This window comes from Stenella coeruleoalba, assembly GCF_951394435.1.
Source record: "Stenella coeruleoalba genome assembly, chromosome: 20".
Classification (NCBI taxonomy): Eukaryota; Metazoa; Chordata; class Mammalia; order Artiodactyla; family Delphinidae; genus Stenella; species Stenella coeruleoalba.
Window position 1 is genome coordinate 19,058,532 of NC_137166.1, and position 18,122 is coordinate 19,076,653.

Sequence of the window (18,122 nt, forward strand, 5' to 3'; positions counted from 1 at the left end):
ATTATTTATTTATTTTGGGGGTGCACACCACGCAGCTAGGATCTTAGTTCTCTGACAAGGGATTGAACCTGCGCCCTCTGCATTGGAAGCGCGGAGTCTTAACCATTGGACTGCCTGGGAAGTCCCATGAAGGGCTTTAATGGAGGAAATTCCAGCCACTTGGAAAGCAGATAGCAGAGGTATTTGGAATCATGACTTATTAATCTGTAACCTGAATAACTGCTCGATGCCCGGGTCTATGCTCAAGGCTAGGGTAATACTGGAGAAAGATGATGTCCCTAGTCCTCAAGGGCCTTATGTTTTGTCTTATATTAGTCTGGAGACACTAAACCTCATGAGCATTAGTAGGTAAAAGTCAAGGATGGAGAAGCAAGTAAAAGGCATGGGCTGCATGTGTGGGAGGAACAGATTGGTCACTGGATATCAGTAAAGCAAGGAGGACTCTCAAAGTTCTGCCTCTAGCCTACACCCTTCTTTTCTTGCCCAGCTCTATGTATCTAGCTTCTTTCTGGACACTTCCTCCTGGATGGCTCCCAGGCCACCCTTATGAGCCTTGTCACTTTCCTCCCGATTTGCTTCTCTAGGGCTCCCCCTTTTCAGTGAAAGATGACACAACCCATCCACCACACAGGCCAGGAACCTGAGCTTCATTTTCTCATCTCCCACATCCCATCAATCTCCAAATCCTGTCCATTCTACCTTCAGAACATCCCTTCACTCTAACCTCTCTATCTCCACTGCCTCCAACCTGGCTCAGGCACTGTCACTCTGACCACAGCCGCAGACTCCTCACTGCTCCCTGCTTCCTCCCTCCACACAACTGCCAAAGCAACCTTTCCAAAGCACAGATGTGATCACAAAATTCCCCTGCTTCAAGCCCATGGATGACTCCACAGTGTTCTGGGGGTAAATCCCAAACTCCTCAGCCACTCCACAAGCCCCTTTCTAACTGCCCCCTCTGGCCCCTGTGGATGCAACTTGCTTGCCGCCTCCACTGGTCTGATCTCAGTTCTCCCTCCCTATATTGTCCCCTGCTCAGGCTTCCATTCCATTCCTTATTTGAGATCCCCGTGGTAAAAGTGCATTTTTTTTTTTTTTTTGCGATACGTGGGCCTCTCACTGTTGTGGCCTCTCCCGTTGCGGAGCACAGGCTCAGCGGCCATGGCTCACGGGCCCAGCCGCTCTGTGGCATGTGGGATCTTCCCGGACTGGGGCATGAACCCGCGTCCCCTGCATCGGCAGGCGGACTCTCAACCACTGCGCCACCAGGGAAGCCCAAAAGTGCATTTAAAAAAAATTAATTTATATTTTGGCTGCATTGGGTCTTTGTTGCTGTGCACAGGCTTTCTCTAGTTGCAGCGAGAGGGGCTACTCTCTGTTGCGGTGTGCGAGCTTCTCATCACGGTGGCTTCTCTTGCTGCGGAGCACGGGCTCTAAGCGCGTGGGCTTCAGTAGTTGCGGCTCGCGTACTCTAGAGCACAGGCTCAGTAGTTATGGCGCACGGGCTTAGTTGCTCCACGGCATGTGGGGTCTTCCTGGACAAGGGCTTGAACCGTGTCCCCGAGCATTGGCAGGCGGATTCTTAACCATTGCGCTACCAGGGAAGTCCCAGTAAAAGTGCACTCTGAAGAGCTATGTTTCATGGGGGACTCTGGGGAGTATTTTGAGTATCCAGGCTTTTTCTGCATTAAACATACACTGTCCTTTCATGTTCAAAATGTTTTCAGATCATGTTAAGTTTTAGCGGTATTCATCAAAAGCTATTTCTTGACCCACTTTCGCTGGGAACAGTAAAGGCAGATGCAGCCTGATTAAATAGAGAACTGCCTGGAGCACGTGTTTAAAATACAGATTCCCTGGCCTCTGAATTTGAATCTCCACGGAAGTTCTCAGGTGAATCTTACAATTGGGTAAGTTGGGAAGACCTAACCTGATTTCATTTATAAGAAACATCCAGGGACCTCCCTGGCGGTCCAGTGGTTAAGAGTCCACGCTTCCACTGCAGGGGGTGCGGGTTCGATCCCTGGTTGGGGAACTAAGACCCACATGCTGCATGGTGCGGCCAAAAAAAAAAAATGTCTAGAATAGGCAAATCTATAGGATCTGTGGTTACAGTAGATTAGTGGTTGCCTCGGGGTCTGGGGGCCGGGAAAGGGAAGGGGATGTAGAGGTCCCAGGGATGAAACCTAAAGAGTGCCAAGTTTCTTTTGGGGTTGATGAAATCTCTAAAATTGATTGTGATGATTGTACAACTCTGTAAATATACTAAACGCCACTACTGAATTGCACATTTTAAATGGGTGAATTGCATGGTACGTGGACTAAATCTCAATAAAGCTGTTTAAAAACAAAGCAAAACACTTGGACCGAGCTCTACAAGCAAGGCAACCAATCATCTTTTGCAGACTTGGGTGGTACCTGTTACCTAGTAGACTAGTCAGCAAATACTTATGGATGTATATATTGGAGGGTACAAAGTAAATGAGCAATTGCAATGGGGTGTGATTCCCCTAGTACTGTACTAGGGGAAATGCATGCTTCTGTGACAGGAGCCCAGTGGAAGGGAAGCTTCCTGAAGAAATTTGTGATGTCTAGGTTGAAGCCTATCAGGTAACCAGGCATTAGCAAGGCAAGATGAGGAGTGGGAAGAGTGTACCACAGAGGGGCACGCAAGCCCTGCGGGTGGTTCGGTGAGGTCCAGTGCAGACTGAGAAGTTAGGTGGCAGAAGTGAGGCTGGAGAGAGGAACACACTTAAAAGCCTTTGTGAGCCAGGTTGAGGGGGCTGGAATTTTCCCTAAGAGAAACTGTAGTGGTGGGTTTATGTTTTTAGAAATCACTTTGCACCATGGAGAATGGACGGAAGGGCAAGATCAGAGGCAGGGAGCCTGTGAGGGGGCAGTTTTAGTGTTTAGGAGAGAGGTCAACATGTCCTGAAACTGAGTGGTGCCAATGGGGATAAAGAGAAGGAAACAGAATTTAGAAATATTTAAGGCATTTAATTGAGAAGATTCTGATGGCTGGGAAGAGGGGACAGGGAAAGAGTCAAGGGTGAGGCCCAGTTGCGTGGCTTAGTACCTGAGTACTTTCTCCAGAAGTTCTGGAGGAGAAACAGGTTTTGAGATAAGTTTGATTTTGAGAATGCTGTTCAAAAGGTGTCCAGTCACCAGTTGGATATGGGGGTTGGGAGGTGAGAGAGCCGTGTGAATCACTGGCACACAGCCTCAGCGTATAGATGGAAGCCAGAGAAATGGATGAGGTGGTTCAGGGAGTGTGTTTCAAAAGAGAGGAGAAAAGGGCCTAGAATGGAATCCTGTGGAGTGATGTTTATAAGAGGATGCCTGAGGAGGAGGTGGAGGAGAAAGTTGTAAGGAGATTCAGAGGAAATAGCTACAAACGTTGGTGTTAGCATGGCAATTCATCTGCTTATTCAGCTGCTCCAAGTCAGTACTTATTGAAGATCCATATGCCCTGGGTGTCTTCAGAGATAAGTGAGACGTGACCATTGACATTAAACTTAAACTGTGACCCCACTGCACACCCCATTGCAGCCTTCTGAAACAAGAGGCCCCTTCTCGCAGGTCAATGACAGTCTTATTTTCCAAATGATAGACGTTCTTCCTGAGCTGTTTGTATAGGCCCGGGAGTCCTTCCCAAGCTCACCCTTCTGTATTACGTAGGCCCAGAAGAGCCAGGTCTGGCAGCCAAGCCAAGAGCCTTCTGTCCATGGGTGATGGATGGCCTAAATAGGGCACTCCAGGGCTGTTTGGGGTTGGGGGGAGCATGTCATATGCCTAGGGTTCAGCAGATTGTACCCACACACCAGGCAGAAGCACATAAGGAAGTCACCCCCGCTCTGTAGGCGAGACAAAGAAGCAGTTCTCTTCCCACGTGCCAACCCATCTGCTTCTTTGCATTTACCAACATGCCTTTTTTTTTCTTTCTTTTTTTTTTTTTGGTTCTCTGCAGCTTTGACTACATGAGGAAGAAGAGTGGGAGACTGGAGGAAAGGTAAGGTTGGAGGAGGGCAAAAGGAAACGAGGGGAGTTGGGGGAGCCTGCAGGGACCACCAACACAATAAATTTTATCCTGGACTACCTCAGCCTGGTCCTTTTGCAGTGCATGCTTATTAGTTTCTTCCGGGGAGACCCCCAACGATGGTGGCCAAGGCACGGCTGTGGCCTTGATGGACCTGATTGATGGGGTGCTTCGCAGTGTGTCACAGAACTTGGAGGCCCACTTCCTTCTGTCCCCTCAAGAGGCTGGCACAGGCTCCACAGGACAGCTGGGGACAGGCTTTCCCTGCTCTGATGCATTTGACTCCCGATGGTGTCATCAATCTCCCATCACTGGAGACAGCAGGCTCTCAACTGTCCAGAGTCGTGGGAGTGAGTGCCTCCCCAGACCTGTGTGACAGCAGGGTAGGAGATAGGAGGTGTGCTCGGAGCAGCTTTGCCCTGTGGGAAGACCTATGTGAGGCTATGTGTATTGGGGGAGGGCAAAGGTGTACAGAAGGGAGGACAAGGGCTCTCCCTGCCCCCCACCATCTCACAGACATGGGCCTGAGCCAGGGTATAGGAGGCCATCCAGCCTGACTTCAAGTCACTGATGGAGAGGGGTTGAGTGGCTGTTCTGGGGTTGGTTCACACTGCTCTGAGCTGGGTAGGGTTAGTGGGGCAAAGGCCCGAGGTGGCCTTGATAGTCCTTCGGCTGTACCTCATAGTGCCCTAATTCTAGCTCCTGCACCCTCTGACCTTCATATCCACCCTCACCTAGAGCTGAATATGAGGCTCGGGATTCAGGACTCTCCTTGTAGAGGACAGAGTTAGGTACCTTATCCCTTCCCAGAATTGGAATGCAGAGATGTAGAGCCACTCAGATTTCCAGTGACAGTCCCAGTTGACCCCTGGCTGGGAAATTTTCCCATCCTACATTTCTTGCCCAGGCTCTGTCTTCTCCTGTGGGTTAAGCCATGAACTTGTGCTAGTCCAGTCACCCCCGCCTGCACTTTCACAGGACATGGTCAGCCAGTGTTCACTTCCTCTTTGCCCACCACACAGGCCATGCTTTGGATGTCAGTGGACAGTCCTGCCCTACTGGGGGACCTCTCATGGGGCCTCAGGCCTGAGGGGCTCCTAGGGGTGGTCCTGGGACTGCAGCCCTGATGCAGGGGCCCCTGTGGCAGGCCCAGGCTGTGGCCAGCTTTGGGTACTGTCTTGGTCTCTATCGTTTGTTTGCCTTCCCCTCCCCTACCACTCCAGCCGACCACCCCAAAACTGAGCTACACTATCCCTCCCATGCCACCCAGTCACAGAGGGAGCACAGCGCTGCGCCCACGCGCTGAGGGCTGTCAGCCTGCCCCCACCCAACTGGAATGAGCCACCTGCATCCACACCCAGGTGTTTCCTGTGCTCCTTCCTGTTACCGTTTTTTTTTTCTGCTCAGCTTGGCTTCCCCAGCAGGTGGTTAAGGGCCCGGCCAAACGTCTTCATACACAGCTCTAAAACACAGGGGGGCACGGCTCTCTGGGGATCTGGGTCACCCCCCAGGGGGGACTGTTGGGCATCTCATTGGCTCTACCCGAGTGCAGGGACACAGACTCCCCCCAGGGTGTCACGCTGCTGTGCTACAGCCACAGGTACTGGGACGCCAGAGTGGGCTCAGGGAGTGGGGAAGGCCCTGCTCTTGCACCGTCTCCACTGAAAGCTCTGGAGGGAGAGGGGAAGGGTGGCAGACCTGTTTCTCCAGCCTTGAGTGTGGGCCTCCCTCGGGCCCTCCTTAGAACAGGCCTGCCATGCTGAAGTCCCCCCACCCTCAGCCTCCTCCCATTGAACACTTAACTTTCTGGGGTTAATAAACTCACGTGAGCCCTCTCCCTAGAGCCCTCTTTCCTGAAGCAGCACAAGCCTGCCAGCTGTGGGGAGGTCACAGGGTTTAGTCACGTTTGTTATTACGGAGAGGAGGTGGCTCAGGGAGAGGAGGGACCTTCTGTTTAGAGTCACAGGGCAGCCATCCGGGTCTCCTGCCTCCCAGGCCCCAGCTCTTCCCCTCGGCAAGAATCTCCTCTCAACTACCCAGCGCTCAAGGAGCTCCTTGTGCTCAGCCCCTTCTGTAGGAAGCTGCCTGGGCTAAGGCGAAGACCCAGAAGCCTGGCATTCCCTGACAGGGTTCTGCTGCTCCCTGGTGGCCAGAAGCTCCAGCCACCACCACACCTTTTCCTGCCTGCTTCCTCTTTGCCTCCTGGCCAAGTGAGCTGGCTGCCAGGGAGCCATTCCCAGGACTGGCACCCTTTGGGCCTTCTCTAGGCCAACTCCACAGTTTGGCTCCAGTCTAGGCCCACAGCTTCCAGGCCCAGGGTACACCCACCTGCAGCCCGGGCCTCCTCAGCAACACTCCACCACCCTCTTCCTCTGCCCTCTTTTCGAAGCGCAGTTCCAGCCTCTGAGCTCTCTTCCATCTGGATTTCCAGGGCAAAAGCACATGGCATTGTCACAGTTGGAGTGTGCACACACTAGTGTCAGGGCCACAGCCAGAGTGTGCTGGAGCAGAAGGTCAGTAGTGCACCAGTCCAGGCTACGTAGGAAAGGCATTTTGCTTTTTTATTTTCTGTAAAACTCTGTAAATAAAATACAAAACCAAGGGACGTGGCAGGGCAGAGGCAGGACGGCCAGGCCCGGGACACCGATCTATGGCAAGTGTGCTGAGCCGAGGCTGGGAGGCACTTGACTGCGGCACTGACTCTACCCACCCCGAGGACAAATGGAGAATATATTAGATTTTCATTGATAGGAATCTGTGAGGGAGGAGTGTCTGGAGCCAGCCCTCACCCTCCCTGCCAGTGCCTGGTAAGCCCTGAAAGTGGGGGGAAGGGGCACTGGGGGCCGGTGGGTGGGGAGTTTAAAATGCCGTGCTGGCCATGCTGCCGGGCCCGAAGATGCGGGGCAGGGCATCCAGTGACTCCTCCAGCCGTCGATGGGCAGACTGTCCCTCTTCTCCTGTAACGGATAAAGATGGGATCAGGAGAGGCCCCAGCCCCGCCCTGACCCCACCTCACCCCTGACCCCATCTCACCCCTATTCCCAGCAGCCAAAATGTCATAGAACTCAACTTGACCCATATCTCCGATTCCCCAGTCTCACCGCATTGCTGCAGGCTCTGCCGAGCTGCTTCCCTCACGGCTTCTGTGTCCGTTTGGCACAGGTACACCAGGGGCTCAATGCCTTCAGGAGCCTATCGGGGGAGAGAGCATTGAGGTGGGCCCAGTGCAGCAGGTGAGAAAGGCTCAGGACCCAGGGCTTGGGGAGCTGGGAGGGGAGAGAAAGGGGTCACCTTGATGCAGCCCAGGGCCAAGCAGCCAGCCACTCTCGTCTGCACATCCTCATCCTCGAGCTGGTCCAGGAAGCAGAGTAGAGCCTAGTTAAGGGTGGGAAGGCAGACTTAGCCAGACACTGGGAGCCTGGGACCCCAGCCTTTGCCCTCAGGGAGCCCTGCCTGACTCTTACCCTTTCCCGGAAGGCAGGGCCCAGTGACAGGCTCCGGAGCTGAGTGCTGACAGCAGCCATGACCTTGTTGTTGCCATGGACAAGCAGGGAGCTGAGGGCCCGGAGCCCATCCCTTCGAAGCCGCCCCTCAGGTGCCAACCTCAGGGCTTTCAGCACCACAGCCTGGTCATCTGAGTTCAGATTCCGCACCAGTAACACTGAAAAAAGGAAGCCGGGCGGGGGGGGGGGTGTCAGTTGGAACAAGCTGGCAGGGCAAAGAGCCTCCCGGGGTGGGTTCTTTTGTACCTTCATGTCCTGAATTCACACTTTCAGACCCACCCATAGCATCAGGCCACTTTGTGACCAGGGCTACTGCCTCACCCTCCTCGGCAGTCTCGGTCACATAGGCCTCCATGGAGGAGCTGTCCAAGGCTTCGAAGTAACTCCAGAACTGGAAGACGGTGAGCTGCTCTCCAGGGCCTGACTGGGGCCTCCGGGGCAGCTTCTGCCCCAGGGCATCCTCCAGGAACTTGACACACACTGTGGGAGGCAGTGCCGCAGGTCTCAGGGTGTGGATGGACCTGGGTCCTTAGCGGGAAGAGTGCTCCCACCCCACGTGCAGGTGCGGGGACCCAGCACAAAAGGGTCCAATCTGGGCCCTTTTGTGCTGAGGCATGAGCCTTCGATGTTTCTTCCCAGTGCTCATCTCAGCATGTCTCTGTGGGCTGACCTGGCTTTCCCTGAGGTCCCATCACTGGGGATCTGAGAAAGGAGAGCAAAGGGGGCAGGTAGGCAGCCCACTCACCAGCCTCAGCTAAGCCTGGCTGGCGCAGGGAGAGACGGGCGCCGTACTGATTGCAGAAGGTGAGGAGCACCCGCTCCACGGGGCAGATGAAGGGGCTGAGTCCCTCTGTACATTGGTCCCAGAAGATCAGGAAGCCGGGCCGGGAGGCCGAGAACTGCACCACTGTGAGGAGGTGCAGGAAACTGTCAGCAACAGGACAGGCCGGTGGGGAGACAGGCGCATAGGTGGGATAGGGCAAGGGAGGAACTTTGGGGCAGACATGAGGCAGAGCCCACACAGCTTTTACCTTCCTGGGCAGAGGTGGCAGGGATTTCCCATCGCCTGCTAAGCTCACATACTGCTTCGAGCACTCGGGCCTCCCGTAGTAGTCGCTCCAGGGCCCATGCCTCTTGGCAGCGCAGGGGCCCAAATGTGCCCAGTTTCTGGAGAATAGGGATGGCCAAGTAGCTCAGACCTCAAGACAGAGCTTAGGGAGGGTGGAGACCAGGGACTACCAGTCCCTGCATGCATCGGGAGAGAGTTGGGGGAGCCAGAGTGTGGGAGGTGTTCTATTCAGCAAAAGCCAGGCCCTGGGACATTGGGGAGTGGAATTCAGAGGAGGTGTGCAGGGCCAGGATTGAAGTGTAGGGCTCCCTGGGGGAAGGGGCTACAAGGGAAGGGTAGGGGAATACCACTAGCCTCACCAGCAGGAGGCAGCTGCAGTGGTACAGATGCTGGACCAAGGCAGTGTCCAGAGCTGGACACTCTGTGCTGAGGGGTCGGGCACTAGGTGAGTCGAGGCTGTCCTCAGCCCCAGGCTCCGGGCTGTTTGGGGGCCTGAGAGAAAAATGGGGTCAACCGCCCCAGGAGCACACATCATCATCTGGTCACCAGAGTATTTTTATTAAGTTCCCCCCATCCGAGAACAGAAGAACACATCATGCACAAACAACAGACAATGGGTAAGTTCACGGAGGACTTCCAGACGGAGGAAAAGGCTGGGACCAGCAGGTGGTAGCAGGGGTCTCCAGAGCCTGTCTGCCCAGGGCTACCTCCAGCTAGGACTGCTGGGACCTCTGGGGCCGCCGGGGCTGGGATGGGCGGGAGTAGGGTTGCAGGCGGGATGGTCTACGCAATGTGGACTGCAAGGGATTGCGGCCCAAGAGGCGCAGGGCACGGGGCCATAACCTAGGCAGCACTGGAGGGAGGAGGGGCTGGGCATGACCTTCAACTGGGAATCGGCAAAGGCCACTCTGGGACAAAGAGCCAAGGGGCCAGGGTCTCTGGGAAAGCTGGGGTCCAGACAGAGGGGGTTGATGCTGGGGGGCACAGGATGCATGGAGAGGCATAGTAAAGGCTCGTTCATAGGGTAGGTTCAAGGTGAGGCCAAGGAAGAGAGGAGGAGCTGGAGGCTCAGGAGCTGGTGGGGACCGATGGAGGAGGCAGACACTGCAGGGATGAGGAGGAAGGTGACCAGAAGCACTGGGGATACAGATGGGATTGAAAACATGAGCAACAAGGACACACGAGGAGTACGTGGGAGAGATGAACACAGATGTACCCGCCAGCAAGTCCATCCCCTCCCACCCACCTCCCTCGAGCCCACCACCCATCTTACTGCTCTCTTTACGTGCTCCCCCTGGCCTCACCTCACCTGTTCCCCTTTCTCGCCTTTCTCCTTCACCAGCTACTCACCTCCCCTCTTCCCCCGCTCCTAGCCCCTCTCACCTGTCCCCAGGACTGTCATTGTCTTCATCTTCATTGAGGAAGCTGAAGCTCTCCAGGGCATGCTCCACAGTGATGCTAAGACTGGAGGCCCGGCTGCGAGTCAGGCCTTGTCTCTGCTGGGGTTGTGAAGCGCGTCAGAGCTGTCGCCCCTGCCTGGCTGCCCTCCCTGCGCTGCCGCAAACCAGCCCAGCCCTCCTCACCATAAGCAGACTCTCCAGCCGGGTCACCTCCTGCTCCAGGCCCTGCAGCTCAGGAAACTGGCCACGATAGTCATCCAGGGCAGCCATTAGGGCCCCCAGTGCCTCTTCCAGTTTCCTGTCCCCAGCACCTCCAGCTGCCCCTGGAACTGGGGCCTGGGCAGCCCTGGCCACTCTAGGGTCTGAATGCTGGGGCACAGGGGCTAGGGGTGAGGGAGGGGGACTTGGGCTCTGACGGATGGCTTCTGGGAGTTTTGGGGAAGGGCTTGTGAGGGGTTCCCAACTGGAGCAAGTAGGACTTGGGTGGGAGGTGCTGAGGGCTATGGGGTCTGCCTGAGTGCAGGAAGTGGAGGCTGGGTAGCTACAGGACAGGGGGTCGATGCCTGGGAGGGGAGGGTCTGTGTTTGCAGAGGGGTTGGAGAGCGTGGCAAGGTCTAGAAAAGTGGAAGGGCTTACAGTTATAAGCGTGGGACTTGTGACAGAATGGGTAGGACTCCCGGTGATCTGGACTGGGTCCTTAGCATTGGGTGTAGCGGTGTGAGTTGAAATCCTGGCTGTGTGGGTAGGGGTTGCAGTAGTGTGGGTACTGCTTGTGGTGGTGTGGGTAGAGCTTGCAGTAGTGTTGGCAGGGCTTATTATGGTATGGGCGGGGCTTGTTATGGTATGGGTAGGGCTTGTAGCAGTGTGGGTGGGGCTTATGGTGGTATGGGTAGGGCTTGCAGTAGTATGGGTGGGGCTAGTAGTAGTGTGGGTGGGGCTTGTGGTAGTCTGGGCCGGGTGTGTGGTACTGGGGGTAGGGCCTGCAGTAGAGAGGGTAGAGATCACGTGTTTGTTGGTGGGGCTTGTGACAGTGTGTGTCAGGTTTGTGACAGTGTGGCTGAGGCTTGTGGTGGTCTGGACTGGGTCTGTAGTATTGGGGACAGGAGCTACAGGAGTGACGGTAGAAAGCATCGGCTTGTGGGTGGGACTGGTGGTGGTCTGGACTGACCCTGTGGTACTGGGGGTAGGGCCTGTAATAGTGATGGTAGAGACCACAGTCTTGTGGGTAGAAACTGTGGTAGTGTGAGTAAGGCTTGGAGCACTATGGGTAGGGCTTACAACACTAGAGGTGGCGCTTGTAGTGGTGTGAGTGGGGTCTGGCAATTCAGGAGAGCTAGAATTTATGGTCTTGTTAACTGAGTCTAGGTGTGCGGAGGGGGCAGGGTCTGTAGATGTGTGGGCAGGGCCTGTTGTACTGAGAGCGGGGCTTATGGCAGAATGGCCAGGGTCCAGGGCAGAAGGGACAGGACTAGGGTGCTCCCCATGTGTGGGACCTGGATGTGCAGGTGGGCTGGGTCCCTGGACTAGACTTTCTAGGCCTGCAGCCTCCACTGAAGCCTCAGCCAGGGCAGCATCCACACTGGCCTCACTGATATGGCTCAGAGTCCGGCTGTAGGGGGCATGCCCATTGGCCAGGGCTGGGGCCATGGCCCCCTCCTCATCCACGGTTCCAGAAGTGGAGGTCTCAGCCCTACGGAAGGCAACCTGGATGGGCAGAGGCTCAGGCTGCTGCACCAGGGGCCTGGGGGCTGAGGAGTGGCGTGCAGTGCCTGAGAGCTGTGGGCTAGAGGAGTCATCGGAAGATTCGGACGACAGGGACCACGCTGTCCCATTCTCCAGCTCCTCCTGCCGCCTCAGCATATTCTAGGAGAGAGAAAAGGACATCTCAGGATCACCCCCAGCAAACCCCTGGATGGGGAGCTGAGCCTGGGATGTGACTCACATAGAAGGCCTGTTCCCGAAGTGAGGGCGTGTCTGGTGGGCTCTGGCTATAGGTGGAGAAGCGCTTGGTGACTGTGGAGGCCTTGTTGACAGTAGAAGCGGCTGAGGGCTGGTCATCCTTGTCGAAGGGACTGGAGAGGGAAAAAGCTGTTAGAAGGTGCTAACATGAAGCCCCAGCCCCGTCTCCAAGCCCCTCAGCCCCACCAACCTCCACGTGACTTCCAGGCTGAGCTTGATGGTGCCGAGGTCATTAATGTCCACAGCTACAACCTGGGGCAGGGCAGCGAACAGATCCTTGGTCTCACAGGAGACGCTGCCTACAACCACATGGTTGGCCAGGCCCTTCAGTTCTGTCACCTGTAGCCAAGAATGCATGGTGGGGTCACAAGGGTGTAGGGGTCATGAGATTGTGGGAGATCAGAGGTCTGAATTTGCATAGAGGTTATGTGACAGTCACAGGGTCATTGGGCCATGAGGAAGTTACAGGGAATGGAGTTCTCAGGGTAATGGGGCCATGGAGGCTCGAAGCAGCCTGGGAGCACGGGGACCACAGAGGTCTAAATTTGTAGTCATTGAGGTCGTGGGAGTCACAGCCTCATGAGAGTTCAGGGGTCATATATTCACAAGGTCAGGAGGTCACAAGGAAATCACAGGGTCATGAAGGTCAAGGGGTCACACATTCACAGAGGGCCATGGAACCAGATGGGGGTCACAGGGGTAAGGGTCTCAGGGTCATGAGGATCATAAGGGGTTCACAGGGTCATAGAGCCACAGGATCTTGGTGTCCTATGGTTCTGGGCAGAGACATCACCTTGATGGACAGGAACTCCGTGAGCAGAGGAAGAAAGACGGTTTCCTCACTGTCCCACACCTGCTTTCCACTACCCTCTATGCGGCCCCGTAGTTTCCAGCGCTGACGCCCATATTTCATGCAGATCTAGGGGAAGAGGCAGGTTGAAGCAGCCCTTGGTGTTGCGACCCTGCCATCCCAGCCCTTCCCTGCCCATCCTCCTACCTCATACTGATCGCCCACACATAGCCTGGCGAAGCCGGCCAGCCCTGGGAGTGGGGGAGAAGTAGATGAGCTGGGTCCAGGGGTCTCAGGCACACACCTCCCTCTCCCCGCCACCAGTCGGCCTCACCACTTGGTACCTTTCATCCGGAGATGGAACTCGCCCAGCTGTGCTTCCAGCTCACTCTCCAGCAGGCACATGCTCTGAGAGGGATGGGCAGGGACAGGAGGAGGTCAAGAACCAGTCCCCTCTCACCAGCTCTGCCACACTCTGTGCCTCTGCCTCACAGGCACACATCCCTCACCTCTGTGTACTCCCGATGCCCCCGAGTAGCCTCGGCCAGGCTGTCCCGGGCCTCACGGCTCCCTGGGGAGCCGGTGCTGTAGGCACGGACCATGTTGTAGGCGCCATCCCGAAGACGCCGCTGGACACAGTATGCCTCGTACAGCTCGTCGATCTGGGCAGATGAGTGGGGTGGCAGAGGGGGGATTGAGACTCACTACTGGGGTTGCTCACCCAGGGCCTAGCATCATCCCATCTCCCTGTGATACCCAATCCCCCACCCCACGCTGCAAGCACACACGCATGCTGCACAAGTACCTTGCTGGCGTGGAACTCCAGCCGTCGTAGGAAGCGTTCAATGGACTTGACTTGCTGGGGGAGAGGTGCGTTAGGAGAAGCCTGAGGCCCAGGGCCCTTTACCTCCCCCTGAGCCAACCTCTTTCAACACCATTCTCTATACACTCACCTTGTCTAAGTCATACAGGAAGCCCTGCGGGGAAAGATGAGGGGGGCATTAGGAGGTAGGGGAAGTACTCCAGCAGGGGCAGTTGCTCACCCAGACCTACCTAGCTCCTTTTCATCACAGCCTTCCTCCCTCTCACACCACAGTCCACAGCCATTCCAGTCAAAGCAGGGACTGACCTACCTTCCCACGTGCCTGGTCTTTGCTGGTGTCATAGATTTGGTCCCCAAGGCCCCTCTAGTACTCTTCCCCCCACCTCTTCCATGGGATCCCTCCCCTGGCCCACTGCCTTTTCTACAACCCCTAGGAAGAGAGCTCTGTGCCTCCTCATGCATGGTTCCCTCTACCAGGGAACTCCTGTTCATGCTTCAAGACCCAGCAGAAATGTTTTTTCCTCTGGGAAGCCCTGACCTCTTCCCCAGGAAGAACCATGGCTCTCCCTCAGTACCACTACAACATAATCTTCTGCTGTCCACGTCTGTGGGGTTTGACCCAACCCACTGGAAGCTCCCATGGACAGGCACTGGGTCCCAGGCAAAGTACATGCAGCCTGGGAAAGCTGAGGAGAGGAACCTCCCCAGCCTTCCCTGATACCCCCTTTTCTAGTCACACCTGGACCAAATCACCCCAGAAAACAGCTCTGATGTCACCCAGGGCTGGTGCTGCCCAGTCCCCCACACCACAAGAGCAAAGAGCATATTAATCCTGGGCATACGGGATGCCAACCCTTCACTTACCAGGCGAGAATTCCTCTTGGACTCCCTTATCTGTCTTTGGAGTTTCTCCTGCTCCTGCTGGTGCACTTCCAAATAGGCCCTGGGGAAAGGAGTGACCACAAGAGTTATCTTACCTCTCCAGCTTCTACTTGCCCAGGGAACAGGCAGTGAGGAGAGGGTGTGAGGCTGGGGAAGGTTCCTACTAGCAGAAAGGGAATGAGGACTTAGGGAGGGATCATGGGACAAGGCATTGGGAGGGCACTGCTTACGTCAGGCCTCGCTTGAGCGTCGTGTACACCAGGTCCAGCCGCTCAGGCTGTGGGACCTTGGGGGCCGGGTGCGCCACTGAAAACATCTTGGACACTCGGGAGAGCGCTGGGGGCTTCCGTGGGGGCCCCGGGGGACTGAAGGCTGGGAAGATCCTGAAGAAGAGACTGCACTCAGGAAGGGGCAAGAAGTCATTCCCCAAGCCCTCACTTGCACACTCCAACCCGGTCAGACTCTCTTGACCCCATAAGCCCCCCTCTGCCGCGTACCTGGGCCCCCGCTCCTGGCTGCCGAGGACGCCTGCGAAGGACTGGCTCCTATTGACCCGGGCGCTGAGCAGGCGGCGCTGCGGCCGCACCGACAGGGACATCATGGAATGAGTCCGCGCGGGGCTCCCTGGGGGTGGCGAGTGAGGGTGTACAGCGCCAATCAGGCCCTTGAAGCCCCCTCCCCGCGGCCCCGACTCTGTATCTCAGTCCTGCCGTCCACGGCCTGAGGCTGGAGTCCGAACCCCAGCAGCCCTGGTGCTTATGACAGGGCGGCCGCGGGTGACTCGGTGTCGGACTCAGCGTGGCCTCGGCTACGCCCCCACTTCCTGCAGAGGTGCAGGCTCCGCCTGCCGCGCGGGGCAGGAAGGGGGGTCGCACTGGGACCCTCCCCGGGCTGGGAAGGGGCAGGAAAGGGGAGGGGCGCGCAAAGAATGTGCGGAAGCGCCTGTTTACCCGGGGGTGGGGCGGGCTCCCCAGCCCTGCCCTGACCTCCTCCCCCCAAGTGGACCAGGAGCTCCCACGCCCACACCCCGAGAGGCCGTAGGAGGTCACGGGGCGGGGCGGGGTGCGTGCTTTGAGCCCAGCGGAGCTGCCTGGCAGGCCCGGCCTGTGCAGGTTGGGCTCCCCACACCGGCCGCCCTGCGGAAGCTGCTCCCCTCCAGCCCCCACCCGCTCCGAGGCGCCCAGACGCCAGAGCCCTCCCGGTGCCCAGAGCCGGGGGATTCCCAGGTTGGGGGGCAGTGCCGCGAAGTGCCCCGCCCCCTCCACTTTCCTGAGACTCCAACCGGGAAACTGAGTCACAGACAGCAGCCTTTGCCCGTGACCTTAGCAGGAAGAGATCCTCCGTAGACCCCCACACCGCTCCGGCGAAACACGCGCCCCAGGCCCACAGAACGCGGCCCGCAGCCCCCTGGGACCAGCCCCGGAGCCTCCGCAGCCCCGGACCAGGTCCTACCTCTCTTCTTGGAGTTCATGGTAAGTCCGGGACAGCCCTCCAAGCTCCGTGCTTGGCCCCCGTGTCCCCGCCGGCCCAGGGCCACTCGGTGCCGGCCGGGCTGGGCTCCGCGTTCGCTCCCAGCGACTCTGGCTCCTGCTTCAGCTCCTCCTGGCGCCGCCCCCCGCCCAGTTCCTGCCGCCTGACTCAGCCCGCCGGGATGGGGCGGGACCCGCCGGACCACGGGGGCACCTGGCCCTTGGCCCCCCTCCCAGCCTCTGGGAGGGGTGACTGGAGGTTCCCCACAGGCAGGGGACTGACAGGGGTCTTCTCGGCTGGGTCAGGAGTGTGGGTAAAGGGAGTCGAGGGCGGCGGTGAATATGGAGGGATAAACAGAGTGAGAACACCGTGTGGGGCTGAATTGGGTGCAGTTAGCACAGGGGGCTCCAGTGTGGCTGTTGAGGAGTGCTGAGAGAGAGCTGGACAGAGGGCTGAGAGTTGGGGTTCTGAGTGTGTGAAGGCTAGAGAGCAGGGGCTGAGAGAGTAGAAGGAAGGGCTGGGGGTGCTAACTGTAGGGGCTGTGCCAAAGGACGGCAGAGAAGCACTGAGCATGAGGGGGTTTGGAGGCTGAGAAGGAGCTAAAAGTGGGGGACTGGATCAACCCCATATTATGTGTTGCCACCGAGAGAAGGAAGAGAAGCAACTGGGTGCAGAGAGTCCCATAGCACCCTGCACCACCCCCATCCCTCCACCCTCAGAGGGGATGCTCAGTCTGGACACCCTCTCTACCCCCAGGCCACAGGATAGAGGATCCGGTCCCATTCCCCAATTAGGGCCTTCTCTCTGGCAGAAGCTGCATCCTAGGGCAGAGGCCCCATCCTTCTGGTCCCCACCTCACATGGGCTGAATCCCCTTGCTGTTGGCCCTTTCTTGCCCCCAGTATCTCTTTATTGACTATCCCTATCCAACTCTAGCCTGGATAAAGGCCACCATACTCAGGGTCCATTGAGCATCTCATCCTCTCAGATGGCCTGGGTGCTCCCCCACCCCATAAACACTCTTGCTCCTTGATGCTCAATTCTGCTGCACTGGGCTTACTTTTTCCCCAAGAGGCTGGGGTGGGCCCAGGGGTCTGCATTTCCAACCAGCCCACCACCCCCCTACAGATTCAGATGCAAGATGTCCAAGGATCCTAGTTTGAGAAATGCTCTCTCCCCCTCCCTCCTTGAAGACTGGATGCTGTGCACCCTATGCTGGCAGCTATGCATTCCCATGGATTGCCCACCCAACACTGGCCTCTCTGCTCCGTGCAGCCACCCTCCATGGGAACACCTCAGTCTCATCACCTGGCTCTGGAATGACCCTGTCCTAAATCAGAACCACATCTCCATCACCCCCACCTCACCTGCCTTCTACCTGTGACCTCTTGAGACCTCAGCTCATTTATTCAACTATTTACCAAGTGACAACCCTATGCAAGTCTCTGGAGATAACAGCTGGAATTGCACAGACATTGCCCTGCACGGAGCTCACAATCCGCCTCTGCTTCCTTTCTGTCTGCCAGTTCCCTCCTACCTTCTCTTCTCTACCTTCCTTGCACACCCTTCTCACCAGCCTGGATCTGCAGCCACCACTCCAGCTTGCTCGCCTGCTACCAATATCCCCAGCACCCTGGGCTTCTCTATTACCTGGCAGAAACCAACCCTGGGCAACCTAACCCCCTGCCTTCTCTGCACCTGTGCACAGGCTGGCGGGAGCTGCCAGAGGTCTTGGCACAGCAGCTGGGCTGGAAAAGAGCAAATCTCAACCTCAGCCAGGCTTTTGTTTCCCATGCGGGAAATCCTCATGTGTGACCTTAGCCATCTCTCTCCCTTTCCATGGAAGATGAGTGTTTCAAACTTTCTCCACAAGCCTCAAACAAGCTCAAGTCACTCCCACATAGAAGATGAAAACAACCTTGGAAACCATCCAAATGCCCATCAGTAGATAATGGAATGCTATACAACAAAAAGAATGGACAATATACAACCACATGCAACGATGTGGATGAATCTTACAGACATAATGTTGAGTGAAAAAAACAAGACCACAAAAGAGAATATATGTTTGAGTTCCTTGATATAAAGTTCAAAAACAGTTAAACTTAATCTATGGTGACAGAAGTCAGAATAGTAGTGACTATTAATAGTAGTGACACTACCCCTGGGGAGTAGTGACTGGAAGGGAGCG

The 18,122-nt window shown here is 56.6% G+C and overlaps 1 protein-coding gene across 4 annotated transcripts in view; it reads right to left on the bottom strand.

Annotated features, from left to right (window-relative positions):
• Positions 1-4,380: 4,380 nt before the first annotated feature.
• The window catches only part of RIPOR1 (RHO family interacting cell polarization regulator 1), a 33,429-nt gene continuing 19,687 nt past the window's right edge, over positions 4,381-18,122 (bottom strand). For 2 of the 4 annotated variants that reach the window (XM_079906404.1, XM_079906403.1), the window contains exons 2-22: positions 14,960-15,086; positions 14,693-14,845; positions 14,445-14,523; positions 13,711-13,734; positions 13,563-13,616; positions 13,267-13,419; positions 13,102-13,165; positions 12,965-13,008; positions 12,761-12,886; positions 12,158-12,306; positions 11,951-12,080; positions 10,192-11,871; positions 9,992-10,107; positions 8,968-9,100; positions 8,571-8,706; positions 8,285-8,446; positions 7,861-8,019; positions 7,501-7,697; positions 7,328-7,411; positions 7,138-7,228; positions 6,011-6,993 (exon numbers count right to left, since the gene is read on the bottom strand). In XM_079906404.1, coding sequence (XP_079762530.1) covers positions 6,896-6,993; positions 7,138-7,228; positions 7,328-7,411; positions 7,501-7,697; positions 7,861-8,019; positions 8,285-8,446; positions 8,571-8,706; positions 8,968-9,100; positions 9,992-10,107; positions 10,192-11,871; positions 11,951-12,080; positions 12,158-12,306; positions 12,761-12,886; positions 12,965-13,008; positions 13,102-13,165; positions 13,267-13,419; positions 13,563-13,616; positions 13,711-13,734; positions 14,445-14,523; positions 14,693-14,845; positions 14,960-15,063 — 3,936 coding nt within the window. In that variant the 5' untranslated portion in view covers positions 15,064-15,086 and the 3' untranslated portion in view covers positions 6,011-6,895. Of the gene's footprint in view, positions 4,405-6,010; positions 6,994-7,137; positions 7,229-7,327; positions 7,412-7,500; positions 7,698-7,860; positions 8,020-8,284; positions 8,447-8,570; positions 8,707-8,967; positions 9,101-9,991; positions 10,108-10,191; positions 11,872-11,950; positions 12,081-12,157; positions 12,307-12,760; positions 12,887-12,964; positions 13,009-13,101; positions 13,166-13,266; positions 13,420-13,562; positions 13,617-13,710; positions 13,735-14,444; positions 14,524-14,692; positions 14,846-14,959; positions 15,087-15,914; positions 16,318-18,122 lie in introns of those variants that run through there. The other 2 variants (XR_013825179.1, XM_079906405.1) reach the window with 2 other exon arrangements.